This window comes from Hypanus sabinus, chromosome 20 (genome assembly GCF_030144855.1).
Source record: "Hypanus sabinus isolate sHypSab1 chromosome 20, sHypSab1.hap1, whole genome shotgun sequence".
Classification (NCBI taxonomy): domain Eukaryota; kingdom Metazoa; phylum Chordata; class Chondrichthyes; order Myliobatiformes; family Dasyatidae; genus Hypanus; species Hypanus sabinus.
This window is the reverse complement of record NC_082725.1, coordinates 37,032,035-37,046,803: the sequence shown is the minus strand read 5'-3', so window position 1 is coordinate 37,046,803 and position 14,769 is coordinate 37,032,035. Positions and strand designations below refer to the sequence as shown.

Genomic DNA, 14,769 nt, shown 5'->3' with positions numbered 1-14,769 from the left:
CGTGGGAAAAAAGTAGTGGCTTATAGTCCGGAATTTACGGTAAGTCATACTAATTTGTATATGTTTTGTATTGCATATTGATAGCACTTTGCACAGTAAAAGCAGATCAATCTGCCAGGGAATGGGCTCATACTATCAGTACCTTCATTCTATTTTGCGGTCAAGTGGCATAAATCTAACTATTCACCAGAGCAGATGTCTAGAAATGTCTGAGATCATTTGCTCCTGTAATGCATGCAGCTAAGAAATTTTCCAACCGGCTGCCTGTTACTTCCCTGCAGCAAGTTGCAGCACATAATGGAAGAAATGATCAGCACAGAGAGGGAGTATGTTAAGTCCCTTGGATATATCGTAGATCACTACTTCCCAGAGATGGAAAGAACCGATCTGCCTCAAGACCTGCGTAGAAAGCGGAACATCATATTTGGGAATCTAGAAAAGCTGTATGATTTTCACAGTCAGCACTTTCTGAAGGAACTTGAACACTGTGCAAACAGTCCACTTCAAGTCAGCCATTGCTTCCTCAGACATGTAAGTCTTATTTCTTATTTCCATATTATCCTAAATGTGTTAATTTGTGATTAACTGAAGAAATAAAACACACATAGAAAGCCAGGTGGCAAGTGCTATTGAGTACAATGTCAGGTATTTTGCAAAAAAGAATATTAATCTTTCTGACAACAATATTCAGGGGTTACACATTCCTTAGTCTTCATCCTGTTTTATCACTCTGGGCATCACAAAGCCAACCTAAATAAATTGAAGTTTGTTCTTAATTTGTGTTAATGATTATTACATCATAACCTCTGATTATACTTGCTATTTCCTTACAACTTGTAAAAGATAGAAAGTAATAATCTAAACTTTGCACAGTCAGATCAAATCCAATCAAACTTAATTATCATTCAAACCTTTCATAGATACAGCTGAATGAGACGGCGTTACTCAGGGGCCAAGGTGCAAAACATTCAAAGTAGCAATCTAACACTCAAAATAGCGAGCAACATAATTCAAAATATCCAGCAAAGAAGCATATTCACTCCAAAAAAAAATCATATATAGTCCAAGACCCTGAGTGACAATGTCCAGCAATCATGGTATTGCTTCCAATCCAACCTGTCATTACACTGCTTGAACACAGGAGGGCAGCACTGATGGGTAAGCCCAGGACCCATATAACATACGATATACATATCTAAAGGTAGTCACTGGACGTCTGATTCTTGTCTAAGCAATTTGTGTTGAAATATTAGGTGCCTTTGTATCATGTGCCATTGGTCCATTTTGTCCCTGCTTTACACCTAGATAACAGGAATTAGGAAATCTGTCAATTTATCTGGCTTAAACTATTTGAGCACAAGCAGATGGTTCCACTGATCAGGAAACTGTACCATGATACTTGCTTGCATTTTGTTTCCTGCGTTCCCAACCTTAGAGTCAGCAGCAGACTGTGGACATGTCCTTCGGGAGACCGCATAAGCCAGAATCCAACAGAACCCTTGCAGAAGGGCAGCAGATAGAAACATAGTTCTTGCCAGAGATGCTGCGTCCTTTGTGACTTGGTAGTTCTGTCACGCTCTGTGCTTGGTTTGATCAAGCATTCTGAGCTCACTGTGGGCCAAGAATGTGTCCACATTCTGCATCCAGGGAGGGAGTCCGGGACAGGAGCAAGATGGGTCAAGTTTAACTTGTCTGCTTTTCTTCTTATTCTTGCACACCTCCACTGTCATTAATGAGGGATAAAGTACGGGAATCTTAATGAATTTTACTTTGCCTTTTCTTGCTGAAGTATTTATCTTGCTGTGATTGACAATTCTGGTGCAAACTTTATGCTTAGATTTTATTTCTGCCTTTGCTTCTAGGAAGGTTTTAGTTTCCTCTTACACCACTATTTTGGAGGTTATGAACAAAAGGTGCTTTATTTATTGTTAACAATCACAGTAATGGACTTTGAGTATTTGAATTTAGCCCACTGACTTCAGCATCTTCAGCAGAATCAAAAGCCGTAATCTTGTGGGTATAAAAATAGAACTGACTGCATTATCATTAACTATCTCCCGATAGAATGGTGAACATTAGAGAGCAGCTGTTAAAAAGCAAAGTACTCTCTTTCTTATTTAACACAATAACTATAGAGAATATTAGTAATTAAAGACAGCCTTTAATGGTTTGGGCTCTTTATTAATAAGAGCAGATTCAGTGGCAGAGTTTGATGAGTAGATTACAAGTTTGAGACAGCGATTTAAATGTGGATTTGTCTAATCTATTTGGAGCCGTGTTGCAATAACTGTTTATGTTAGTTAGCATTTACAATGTTTTATTTGTTTACTTTATTCATCTAGGAAGAGCAATTTGGGATGTATGCACTATACAGTATGAACAAACCACGGTCTGACAATCTTCTCTCGAGTCACGGAAACACTTTCTTTAAAGTAGGTAGCACATATTTTAAAATAAATTTTTCAAATTCTTTGTAGAAATAAATTAACAAAATGATTTTGCATGTCCTGAAGTATTGTTTTGGAATAAAATGCAGAATTGGTGTTGTCAACAAGAAAATAATGCTGATTTATGAAGTACTGGTAACACTCTTGTCTTTGAGATTAAAGCTTGTGGATTCAAAATATACTCCAATGTTTTGGGCAGATATTCCAGAGTGGCATTCCAGTGCAGAACTGAGTGAATGCTGAAACTGTGGAGTTGATGCGCTTTAGATCCAGTGTAAATCTCAACTGCCATCTCAGCTGGTTGGTAAAGAACCCTGGCAGTATTTTGAGGAAATGTGAAGGAGGCATGAGTAATATTGGACAAATTGACTTTGCATTTCCTCAGGCAGTGATGATGGTACAACATTTCTTTGGGGATGGTTTGGAAAATCTGTTAACAAAACCTTTATATGCAAAATAGTAAGAAGTTAGCAAAAGTTAGTTGGACTAGAGGGTTGGAGTAGGTTATTTAGCCTTAAGCAGGGGTTCCAAACATGGGGTCTATGAATCCCTTGTTTAATAGCATTGGGCCATTGCATAAAAAAGATTGGGAACCCCTGCCTAGAACAATAGGATCGTGGGATTTCTGTGACCTAATCTCATTTGTCAAACTTTTACATCTGCTTGTACATTTTAAAATACACGATTTTTCAAATTAATAACTGATCTACCATCAGATGAAAAAAGTAAGATCTCAATCACTGCAAACAGAAAAAAAATATTATTTTTGAAGTGACGAGTGAAGATGCAGGAAGGTAAAATAAGAACACATACAGCTCATCCATTAGCCTACTCCACTGAACACTTAACATAATGATTGAACTGTCAAAAACCAATCAGTCTCAGTCTTGAATATACATAACCCTCTGAAGAGATCATTTCAAAGGTCCAAGAAAGAAGAAATCCTTCTAGAGATGATGTGTCTAGTTCCCAGGGAAACTTTCTTACAGCACAGTAATTTTGTTATTCCAAGGAATCTTGTTTATCTTGTACATGAATAACATTAAACTGCCTTGAGCTTATAGCAAATAACTCTGAAAGCAGTTAGAACTTTTGCCTAACTTTTAAAGAATATTTGTGAATATTCCAGGGCTTGGTGGGACCCCACCTGGAATACCGTGTGCATTTTAGCCATGTTACTTAAGATACGATTGCCCCAGACGAGACTACTGTTGTACAAGGAGAGATTAACTATGCATATATGCTTGATATTTCTTGGAGTTTGGTCAGTCTCTCCTAGTATAGCAGTTCCCTCAGCCTAGGAGTTTGAGTCAAAGGTAAGGGTTAAGGCAGCCAGCTCTTACAAAATCAAAGGCTGCTCTAGACCCTAGGATTGAGTGCCCTTGGATTTCAATTTCAGTAGGCTGTGGAAATTCATTTGTTGGTCATCATCCAATCATAGATTGAGAGGTTTTTGGAAATGAGAGGAGTCAAGGGACATTGTGATTTCATGGACTGATAGAGAAAAGAACTTAGCCCTGATTATGAAGTATAGGGTTTAAGGCCTGAATGGCTTCATCCTGCTCCTACTTGGTTTGTTCTGATATGGTTTAGAAGTCGATAGATGGTTTGAGGTGATCAGACATGATCTAATTAAATGCTGGAAGGTATTGTAGGAATGAAAAGCTTGCAGCCATTCCTCTGATGTGTATTGACCCATCCTATACAATATTTCTGCAGAATAAGCAGCTGGCACTTGGTGATAAGATGGACTTGGCTTCCTACCTTTTGAAACCCATCCAGCGGATGAGCAAATATGCATTGCTGCTGAAAGACATGATCAAGGAGTGCAGCAAAGCGCAGGAACAGGAGCTCAGTGATCTGCAAGCAGCTGAGGAAATGGTTAAGTTCCAGCTTCGACATGGGAATGACTTGTTGGCAATGGATGCCATTCGTGGATGTGATGTAAGAGAAACATACCGCTGTCATAAGCTAAATACTGTATTTGGAGATAACGCCTTTGGCAATTCAAAACTACTTTCAGGATCGGAGTGGTGCTTCTGCTGAAAAGCACCCTCTGATTTCTGTATTCTGTGCTTAGCTTTGTCCTGATGGTTAGAGTAGTTGTGATTGAGAATTTTGCTGTAGCTGTTCCTGGAGTCAGTGATGGGTGATTGACGACAGTCATTTACCCCTGTAAGTATTTTCATGCTTCTATTCTTTCCCTTCTGCCTTAAGCCAATCTCACCATAAATGCTAATAAGCGGAGGCATCTCTAACTCACTGTGCATCATCTACCTGTGCACAAACAGACTGCTGTGTTTTCGTGCGCAGAGACTTAAGTTCAAACAGTACCATGGAGCACAAAGCAGTGAAAGGTGTTTGAAAATTGCAGATTCACCCTCTCTACTTTTAATGGTGTTGCTAAGATCAAAGTGACTTGAATGCAGCTTTTAAATCCAAGTAAGATACTGAGCGGTAGAGTCCTTTGATTTACTCAGATTGCTGGACTGAACTCCATTCATTGCCTGGATAGAATCCAATTACCAGTCTGATGCACATGGCCTGAATATTACAACAAATAAAGACTCGAGATTTGGATTAGTTGCCTTATCCAGGTCAGCAAAACATTGCAGATCAAGGCATATTTTAATACCCTGATTATTCTGCTCTCCAGATGTAAGAAAAGCTTTCAAAGCTTTTGTGGACTGAACTGCCCGAAAATAGCACAATATTATTTCTCCCCGTTTCTACAATCCACACAATGCACTCAAATGCTTGTTCAAAAGGTCTTGTTAATACATTAATGTAAGATTTCATTAAGTCGCAAAGAGCCGACAGGAGCCAACAGTCAGAATATGAATTTTGACTGTTAAATTGCGGGAAGATTCCAACTCATCCTCAATAAATGATATGGAGGGGCAGAGAGGTGGTGATGATGTGGAACTGGAATGATTCAGTGTTAATGTGAAAAATGATGATGATGTCTGTGCCCCTTTGCTCATGATAAATTAAAGGGTTCTAAAGGCACATCTTTGGGAACATCATAGGCTCTGAATGGGAAGAGAACCTATTGCAAGAGATTAGATCTCAAGATGTAGGGATAGAATTAGGCCATATAGCTCATCAGGTCTGTTCTGCCATTCCATAATGGCTGATTTATTTTCCCTCACAACCCTATTATCCTGCCTTCCCCCCATTATCTTTGACTGCCTTACTAATGAAGATGTTTTGACTATGGCTGGATAAAATAACAGAGCCATATGGGTGGACATGGGAGCTGGCGGAGGAAGAGTGGTGAGCCATGGAAAAATTTCATGTAATTCTAGATGGATGAGGGGCAATGGACTTCCTTTGCCACAATCATGTAGGATTGTAGCTGGAATGGGAATTTAATTGAGTGTTTCAAGCACAGACCTTCAGGAAAGACCAGTAACACACTGTATGTCAGCATAATCTAGATTTAGGGCAAGAAAGGGACTTAGATGGGACTGTAGTGTGATTCTGGGAGAGGTCCACAATTGTTTTAATTCTGAGGCAAACGATAATGATCTGATAAAGGGGGTCAGTATTTCCTGTAAGCAAACTGTTGACAATGTCAACTAATATGGGATTCAAGAAGATTGTCAATAATTTAGTTGGAAGAGATGAATTTCATGGACAAGGTGAGCTGGAGAAGAGATGATGTGAGACAGGAGAAAAACTAAAGATGTAATTTTGAAGTAAAGTTATTTTTCAAGTATGTATGTTATCATCATAGACGTACTACCTTGAAATTTATTTTCTCACAACAATTTCAGGAAAATAAAGAAATACAATAACATTTATGAAAACTGTATATAAGTAATGATGACAAACAAGCAATGTGCAAAAGAAGGCAAATTGAACATAAATAAATAAGTAACACTGAACTCTTGAGTTGTAGGGTTAGGGACAGATTGTATGGTCTAGTGGGTTAGGGGAAAGGAAAGAAATGCAGAAGCACCTACTCATACGGGCAATGTAAAAAACAAAAGGAACAGATCAGTACTAATGTGGCTAAAGGAAGATAACTGGAAAAATGGGTGTGCAGCCCACTTAAGTAATCAGGAATAATTAGAAACAAATGGTCCTGTTTCTATGCTCCATCTACCACATCCATTTTAATTATGTAATGGAAATCTTGTAAATTTACTTTGTAATTTGCACAAACCTTGGTGTTTAGGGTTGAGACTTTTCAAAGTCTGCTAACCATGAAATACCTTGTCCTATTAGAATGGAGATGAAGAGGAATTTCTTTATCCAGAGAGTGGTGAATCTGTAGAATTCATTGCTGTAGGCAGCTGTGGAGGCCAAGTGGCATATAATTAAATATATATATATATATATATTTAAAAAAAAATAATGTATACTTAAAGCAGGGGTTGAAAGATTCTTAATTGGTCAGGGCATGAAGGGATACAGGGAGAAAACAGAAGATTGGGGCTGAGAGTAAAATTGGATTTGCATGATGAAATGGTGGGGCAAACTCAATGGGCCAGATGGCCTAATTCTGCTTATGGTCAAAATGCAATGACTTGTTACACATCAGAACAGAAAGACAGACATGATGGCTAAAGTAGTCACTAGATTGATCCTACATAGAGTACATACAAACCTGAACTGAATACCTCCCTTCATAAGTAATGCCATGGATTATTATTTCTAGTCAAGAGGGTGGGTGTCACCTCAGACTAATGTCTAATCTGAAAGATGGATGCTATTATTTAATTCTGGTTTATTTTTTGCCCCTATAGGTGAATCTCAAAGAGCAAGGCCAGCTTATGTGTCAGGAGGAATTTGTCATTTGGTGTGGACGCAAAAAATATCTGAGGCATATCTTCCTCTTTGAGGACCTCATCCTCTTCAGCAAAACAAAAAAAATCGAAGGAGGATATGACATCTATGTTTACAAGCTGTCATTTAAGGTAAAGGATAAATGATTCATTTCAAACAGTTGTGAACTTACTGAATATAGTCCTGTATTTATAATCTATAATAACCTTATAGGAACAACTTTCAATCACTTTTTTTTCTTTTGAGCCAAACTTGGGGATCTTAGCTCAAGTTAATGAGAAAATACATGTCTAGAGAAATGAGCATTTTGGAAATGTAGTGAGAAGTAGATGGAGAGAAAAATTTTGGAAAAAGTTGTAGAACATTAGATTGGTGGTCAAAATCATGGCTGTAGTGCTAGAGTTTTGAATATCGGTGATGCAAGATAGATTAAGACTGACAAAATTTAGAAACGTTGGATTATTATTGAACTCGAGGGTATCATAGAGATATAGCACAACAGATCAAAACTACAGAGGAATTTGAAAAATTGTTGAAGAAATTTAAATACTGAAACATTGCTGAACCTCAAATATGAGGATGTTTAAATAAGATTTTCCTTCAGTGTACTCTCAAGTTTTTAACGCTTCATTTAAAAAAAAAGATTTTCAGAAATGCGTGGTAAAGTTTGGTGTAAGTTTTTTTTTGGTGTTAATTGAATTGTTTGCTGATTTCAGACTGCTGAAATTGGAATGACTGAAAATGTTGGAGAAAGCGGACTGCGTTTTGAGATCTGGTTCAGGAGAAGGAAATCTCAGGACACTTATATCTTTCAGGCCAGCTCTTCTGAAGTCAAATTAACTTGGACAAACATTATAGGCAAAATCCTGTGGCGGCAGGCCCTCAGAAACCGAGGTAGGTCAGGCCTTTTTATTCTGTAAACTGAGAGGGAGGCATGTGCTTTACACCAATGTTATTTGCTAGTTTCCTTCAAAGAACCTTGATATACAGCCCCAGTTTCCAAGTAGGCACTTTTCTTCTTAAGGAGCTGGTTTGAGTTCATCACAGTACTTAGTCAAATGCAAATTTAATTTTCTTTTATTAGAAGATTTTAGAATTGCTAATTTGAGGAGTGACACATGGAGAATGTGACATAATAAGGAGGAGCCTCTGAGCTTCAAAGCACCCCACCACTGGAATTTTCCTCATCTGTAATAGAGAATTTTTGTAAACAAATTTATTGATGCCTGTAAATAATTTAGTAAGTTGTTTTATTATTGTCCCTTGTCCCAAGCTTACGTTGCAGACTGTTCATATAGTTCAAATTATTACACAGTGCATTGAGGTAGAATAAGGTAAGTCAATAACAATGTAGAATAAAGTGGAAAAGCTGAAGATAAATAAAATAAAGTGCAATGCAGGTAAACAAAAAGGTGCAAGGTTATAATGAGGTAGATTGTGAAGTCAAGAGTCAATCTTATCAAATGGGAGCCCCACTCAGGAACCTGCTAACGGTGAGAATGAGACTATACTTGAGCCCTTTGCGACTTACTTTCAGGGCTTTTGTATCTTCTGCCCAATGGGGGAGGTGTGAAGAAGGAACATTCAGGCTGTGTGGGGTCTTTGATTATGCTGGCTACTTTTCCAAAAGTGTGAGAATAAAGACAGGATCCATGTAGGGAAAGCTGGTTTCTGTGATCTACTGAGTTGTGTTCATAACACTCTAGCAGTCACGGGCAGAACAGTTGTCATACCAGGCTGTGATAATCTGAAGATGATGCTTTCTATGGTGCATCGATAAAAAGGCTCAGAGGGATCATGCCGATCTTCTTTAGCTTTTTGAGGAAGGAGAGGTGCTTATGAGTTTTCATGGCTGTGGTGTCAATGTGGTTGGACCAGGACGGACTACTAGTGATGTCCACTCCTAGGAAGGTGAAGCTGTCAACCGTCCTAACCTCAGTACAGTTGATGTAAACAGGAGTATGTGTACTGCTGAAGTCAATGACCTGGTATATAGACTTGTTGATATTGAGTGAAGGGTTGTTGTTGTGACACCATGTCACTAGGCTCCCTCTCCTTGTACTCCATCGTTAATTTAGATGCAGCCCACACAGTGATGTCATCTGCAAAGTTGTGGATTGAGGCAGAGCAGAATCTTGCTCCTAGGCGGGTTGCCGTCCAATGCTGACGAGCCCCACCTGCCTGAAGCAACTGGATTTGAGGCGCCAGTGGCTCACCTTTGCCCCTTCTCTTGTCAGTAGAAACAATTCCGCTGGGCCTAGTAGCTAAGCCACACAGGAAGGAAGGACTTGGACTTGTTTGTCAGAGGGGGTTAAGAGATGTATGCCCTTTGGAGCACTTTATAGGTAGAGGGAGCTTATCCCTCCTACCACCCTGGCTATGACCACCTTAGGAACCATTCCTTTATTCCCTTGGTAATCTAGGAACTTTCCTATCTGAATGATGTAACCTAGTCTATATAAGTGAAACCTCTTTAGTCAGTTCTAAACTTTTCAAAGAACTTTATTTCATCCTTTGTTTCCAAGACACCAGTTGCCTATGTTTTGTTGGAAAATTTAGCCATTCCCTCTGTCTTCCATCATCACACCCAATTTGCCCCTATCTACAAAGCCAAATACTTGTAAACAGTTCTATTGCTAGCAGAGATGATATACCATTTGAAAAAAAGTTCCTGGTTCTTGTTGATTGCTAAATGAACAAATTTGTCCCAAGATCTAGTATTCAGACATTTTGCACAAATACTAGCTTAAACCTGTATGGATTCATTGAAACATATCTATTGAGTTACTCTGCAATTGATTTCATGTGTTATTACTGGTATAGATTCCATTCCAGTGAAGTTATTGGATCCAAATATCTTGGAGTTGTTCATTGTTCATATTTATAATGCATAACTTAGTTTCCTATACAGTTGTGTTGGCAGACATTTGCATTACATTTGTGGGTTTTTAAGAGAGCTGAATTTTTCCCTTATTATGTACTGCATTGTCCCGCTGCTACAAAGACAACAAGTTTCACAAAATATGCCAGTGATATTAAACCTGATTCCAATTTGAAAATGGGGTCAAACAAAAAAATGCCACTTAAATTCCATCCTTTTCTCCATGTACAGGATAGCAGGATGAGCATTGCCTCAGAGATAAATGGAACCAAGATTTCAAAGCCACACTTAACAAAAATAACAAAGTTATATACTTACATACTTACCATCCGAGTGATGAATGATTGAGTAATCCTTCAGAGATTAACCATCACACTTTGTTACAGAGATGAGGATGCAGGAGATGGTATCCATGGGGATAGGCAACAAACCATTTATGGACATCAAGCCCAGTGATGCTGCAATCAGTGATCGTGCAATTGATTATATCATGAAAGGTGGAGGTATGTCGAATAAAATAACCAGGATGTCATTTAATCATTTAAATGCTAACTGGAAGTTTTAAACTACTTATTTTAAAATGCATAATAATCTGGGAAGAGTCATTTGAAGATTAAGAACAATGTTGCACATCATGAATATCATCTTTTAATTCCCAAACTTTATCATCTTCTGAGTGTTTGAAGTTCTATGGCAACTGTATACAATACTCTTTGTTAATGTGGTTTTTACCAGGAGACCTTTGACTTTTTTCCTGAGCACAGAGGTCGTGGGTCTTTGGGTTCTGAGTATTGATATGGACCAGGTGAAAGTCACTAAGGATATAAGTATTTGTTCATTTCCATTTCCTTCCTGCAGAGCAGTAGTCAGCATACTCTGCACAAGCACAGATGGGGTTGCACTGTGACTGTACTCTGACACAAATAAAATGTGTATCTTTGTGTGTTCTCATGAGAAAATGCTGAGTGCATCTCAAGAAGAGTGGAAAGTGACTTCATGTATCCCTGACACCTTTCTTCCAAGGGCTGACACAGAATAAAAGATTCTTCAAATGATGAAGAATTTGAAGTACAAAAGCAAAAAAAAAGGAAGGGTCTCTGTTACTGAGAAAAAGTACATTTCATTCATTGCCTGACTCTTTGCCGTGAACCCTTGCCCTTATTTACAAGTATTTTTCCCTTAAAAGATACTTTTAGTTCCTGCTTCAAGGGATCTCACTGACAAAAGTTTTCACACTCAACCAATCCTGTGATTGATGAAACATCACTCACCTTGTCTCCTTATTAACTGAATTATACACAGATTTCCAAATGAGAGAACACAGTTCTTCCTAATTTTCTTAATCAAAACCTACATAATATGTGCATTGCTTTAGGACTGACAACAAGGTTTGAATAGTTATGTGTTCACTCTCAAGCTGGTGGCCTTTGATTGTTCAGAATTAGCTGGTGACTTTTTCTCAATGACATAGGTCCCCTGTAAAATTGAAAATGTTCTAGATGTTATTTTGAATGATCACTCTGAGATCCTTCAGTAGGCTAATCAATGTGCCTACCACCACATGGAATCTGTGTTGCAAATTGCTTACATTTGTTGCTAAGTTTCTGTGATACCCAAACAAAAATTCCTTGAAGTATAGTTGTCAACTTTGATAATCTTGCTCTTCCTTAATGTGGCCTATACATTTTCCTTCTAACATTTATCAATTTGATTATGACTCATTAGAAACTCGTACAAGAGCGTCTATTGCTGTGTCTTCATTTGACCACTCAATGACCTTCAAGAGGCCTCATTCCACCATATCCAACAGCAGTACCTCTTCTTCAAGCAGTCAGTCATCTTCATCCATTCTGGGGACTCTCAATCTTCACGTGTATTCAAATCCAGTGCATGCTGGTCTGCATTTGACACCCTTCAACCAGTGGACCTATGACATTGGTACATGTATCGAAGAAGATGAGCTGGAACAAGATACTGGAAGTCAACCCTCTACAAGTGAGTCTATAACAGAATGGGCATTATTCTTCATTAAACTTCTGAAAACTCATCAAACCAATTTTGTTTATTCTGAAATGTAAAGCTAGGAGAAAATGGTGTAAATTATTCTGCCAGATCTTTCATTGTTCCATGCAAATGATGTTTCTTCAAATGAATATGTTATTTTACTTAACATTTAATCATTTAGCCTAGTACAAAAAAATTGCCTGAGCACAAAAATTGAATCGTATATGTATTAATATTAGATTGTAGTGATGTACTAGGTACAGAGCTAGAGACAACGACACGCAGTTGTTAAGTCGTTTTGAGACTAGTTTATTCAAACTTCGCGGCGCTGGCATTTAATCCCTAGCGCCCACCCTCTCCAGGTGGAAATGACATCAGAGGTGCATTGCCAAAGTCTCTCCCCGTGCACTGGCTATTTGTGAGCCGGTTCGCCTGTGCAGAAAGTGGGTCGCCACATACCCCCCCCCCCCCATGCCAGAACTGGCGATACAACCCCCAATGTCCACAGTCTGGATCAGCCTCTGTTTGGGAGGTCTGCCTCTGCGCTGCGGTGCCTGAACCTCGACCAGCTGTGCCAAGTCCACATGGGCTGGTTTGAGTCGGTGCACCGTGAAAATCTCCTCTTTCCCCCCCAATGTCCAGAACATACGTGGACCCGTTGTTGTTGATCACCTTGAACGGCCCCTCGTACGGCCGCTGTAGCCGTGCCTGGTGTCTGCCCCTTCGTACAAACACAAACTTACAGTTCTGCAGGTCTTTGGGTACATGGCTCGGGGTCCATCTGTGCTGTGAAGTCGGTACGGGGGCCAGGTTGCCGAGCCTTTCGCGTAGTCTGTCCAGGACTGCTGCGGGTTCTTCCTCTTGCCCCTTTGGAGCTGGTATGAACTCTCCTGGGATGGCCAGGGGTGTGCTGTACACCAACTCGGCCGATGAGGTGTGCAGATCCTCTTTGGGCGCTGTACAAATTCTAAGCAGGACCCAGGGAAGCTCATCCACCCAGTTAGGTCCTCTCAGGCGGGCCATGAGAGCCGACTTCAAGTGACAGTGGAAACATTCCACTAGTTTGTTTGACTGTGGGTGGTGGGCAGTAGTGTGGTGTAGCTGTGTTCCCAACAGGCTGGCCACAGCCGACCACAGGCTGGAGGTGAACTGGGCGCCTCTGTCGGAGGTAATGTGGGCCAGTACCCCGAAGCGTGTTACCCAGGTTGCGATCAGTGCTCGGGCGCAGGAATCGGCAGATGCGTCAGTGAGCCGGACCGCAACTGGCCACCTTGTGAACCGGTCTACCACCATTAGGAGGTACCGCACTCCTCAGGACACTAGTAGGGGGCCCAGGATATCCACATGAATGTGGTCGAACCTCCGGTGGGTAGGTTCGAACTGCTGCGGTGGGGCTTTAGTGTGCTGCTGCACCTTGGCTGTTTGGCACTGCGCGCACATTCTGGCCCATTCACTGACCTGCTTGCGAAGTCCGTGCCACGCGAACTTGCTGGAGACCAGCCAGATGGTTGTCCTGATAGATGGGTGCGCCAAACCATGTATGGAGTCGAAAACTCACCGCCTCCAGGCTGCTGGGACGATGGGGCGAGGTTGGCCGGTAGCCACGTCGCACAGGAGGGTCCTCTTACCTGGGCCTATGAGAAAGTTTTGCAACTGCAAACCCGAGACTGCGGTCCTGTAGCTGGGCATCTCATTGTCTGCCTGCTGCACCTCCGCCATTGCTGCATAGTCCACCCCCAGAGACAGGGCCTGGACAGCTGGTCTGGAGAGTGCGTCCGCCAAGACGTTGTCCTTTCCCGAGACATGCTGGATGTCCGTCGTGTACTCAGATATGTAGGACAGATGTCGCTGCTGGCGAGCCGACCAGAGATCGGACACCTTCGTGAATGCGAAGGTCAACGGTTTGTGGTCCATGAACGCGGTGAACGGCCTGCCTTCTAAGAAGTACCTGAAATGATGGATTGCCAGATACAGTGCCAACAGCTCCCGGTTGAGGGCACTGTACTTGAGTTCAGGTGGTCGTAGGTGCTTGCTGAAGAATGCCAGGGGTTGCCAGCTCCCCTCGATGAGTTGCTCCAGCCCCCCACTGACTGCTGTGTCGGATGCGTCACTGTGAGGCCGGTCAGAACGTTCGTTCTGGGATGCACCAACATCTCGGCATCTGCCAAGGCTTCCTTGGCTTTAACGAAAGCAGCCACGGCCTCCTCGTTCCAAGTAATGTCCTTGCCTTTACCCGACATCAGGGTGTACAAAGGGCGCATGATACAGGCTGCTGAGGGGAGGAAATGGTGATAGAAGTTCACCATACCAATGAACTCCTGCAGGCCTTTGACCGTGTTGGGCCAGGCAAAGTGGCAGATCGCGTCTACCTTGGCAGGCAGAGGTGTTGCCCCATCTTTGGTAATCCTGTGGCCCAGGAAGTCAATGGTATCGAGACTGAACTAGCATTTGGCCGGGTTGATCATGAGGCCGAAATCACTCAGGCGGGAGTAGAGCTGGCGGAGGTGGGATAGATGCTCCTGACGACTACTGCTGGCTACAAGGAATTCATCCAAATAGATGAACGCAAAGTCCAGGTCGTGTCCCACCGCATCCATTAGCCGCTGGAACGTCTGAGTGGCATTCTTCAGGCCGAACGGCATT

General features: G+C 41.2%; 1 protein-coding gene across 2 annotated transcripts in view; it reads left to right on the top strand.

The window, feature by feature from the left end:
- zgc:158766 (uncharacterized protein LOC100009641 homolog) overlaps positions 1–14,769 on the top strand; it is a 173,966-nt gene that overhangs the window by 147,371 nt on the left and 11,826 nt on the right. For both annotated transcript variants that reach the window (XM_059945321.1, XM_059945320.1), the window contains exons 15-21: positions 282–531; positions 2,343–2,432; positions 4,167–4,391; positions 7,202–7,372; positions 7,958–8,135; positions 10,509–10,625; positions 11,848–12,117. In XM_059945321.1, coding sequence (XP_059801304.1) covers positions 282–531; positions 2,343–2,432; positions 4,167–4,391; positions 7,202–7,372; positions 7,958–8,135; positions 10,509–10,625; positions 11,848–12,117 — 1,301 coding nt within the window. The remainder of the gene's footprint in view (positions 1–281; positions 532–2,342; positions 2,433–4,166; positions 4,392–7,201; positions 7,373–7,957; positions 8,136–10,508; positions 10,626–11,847; positions 12,118–14,769) is intronic.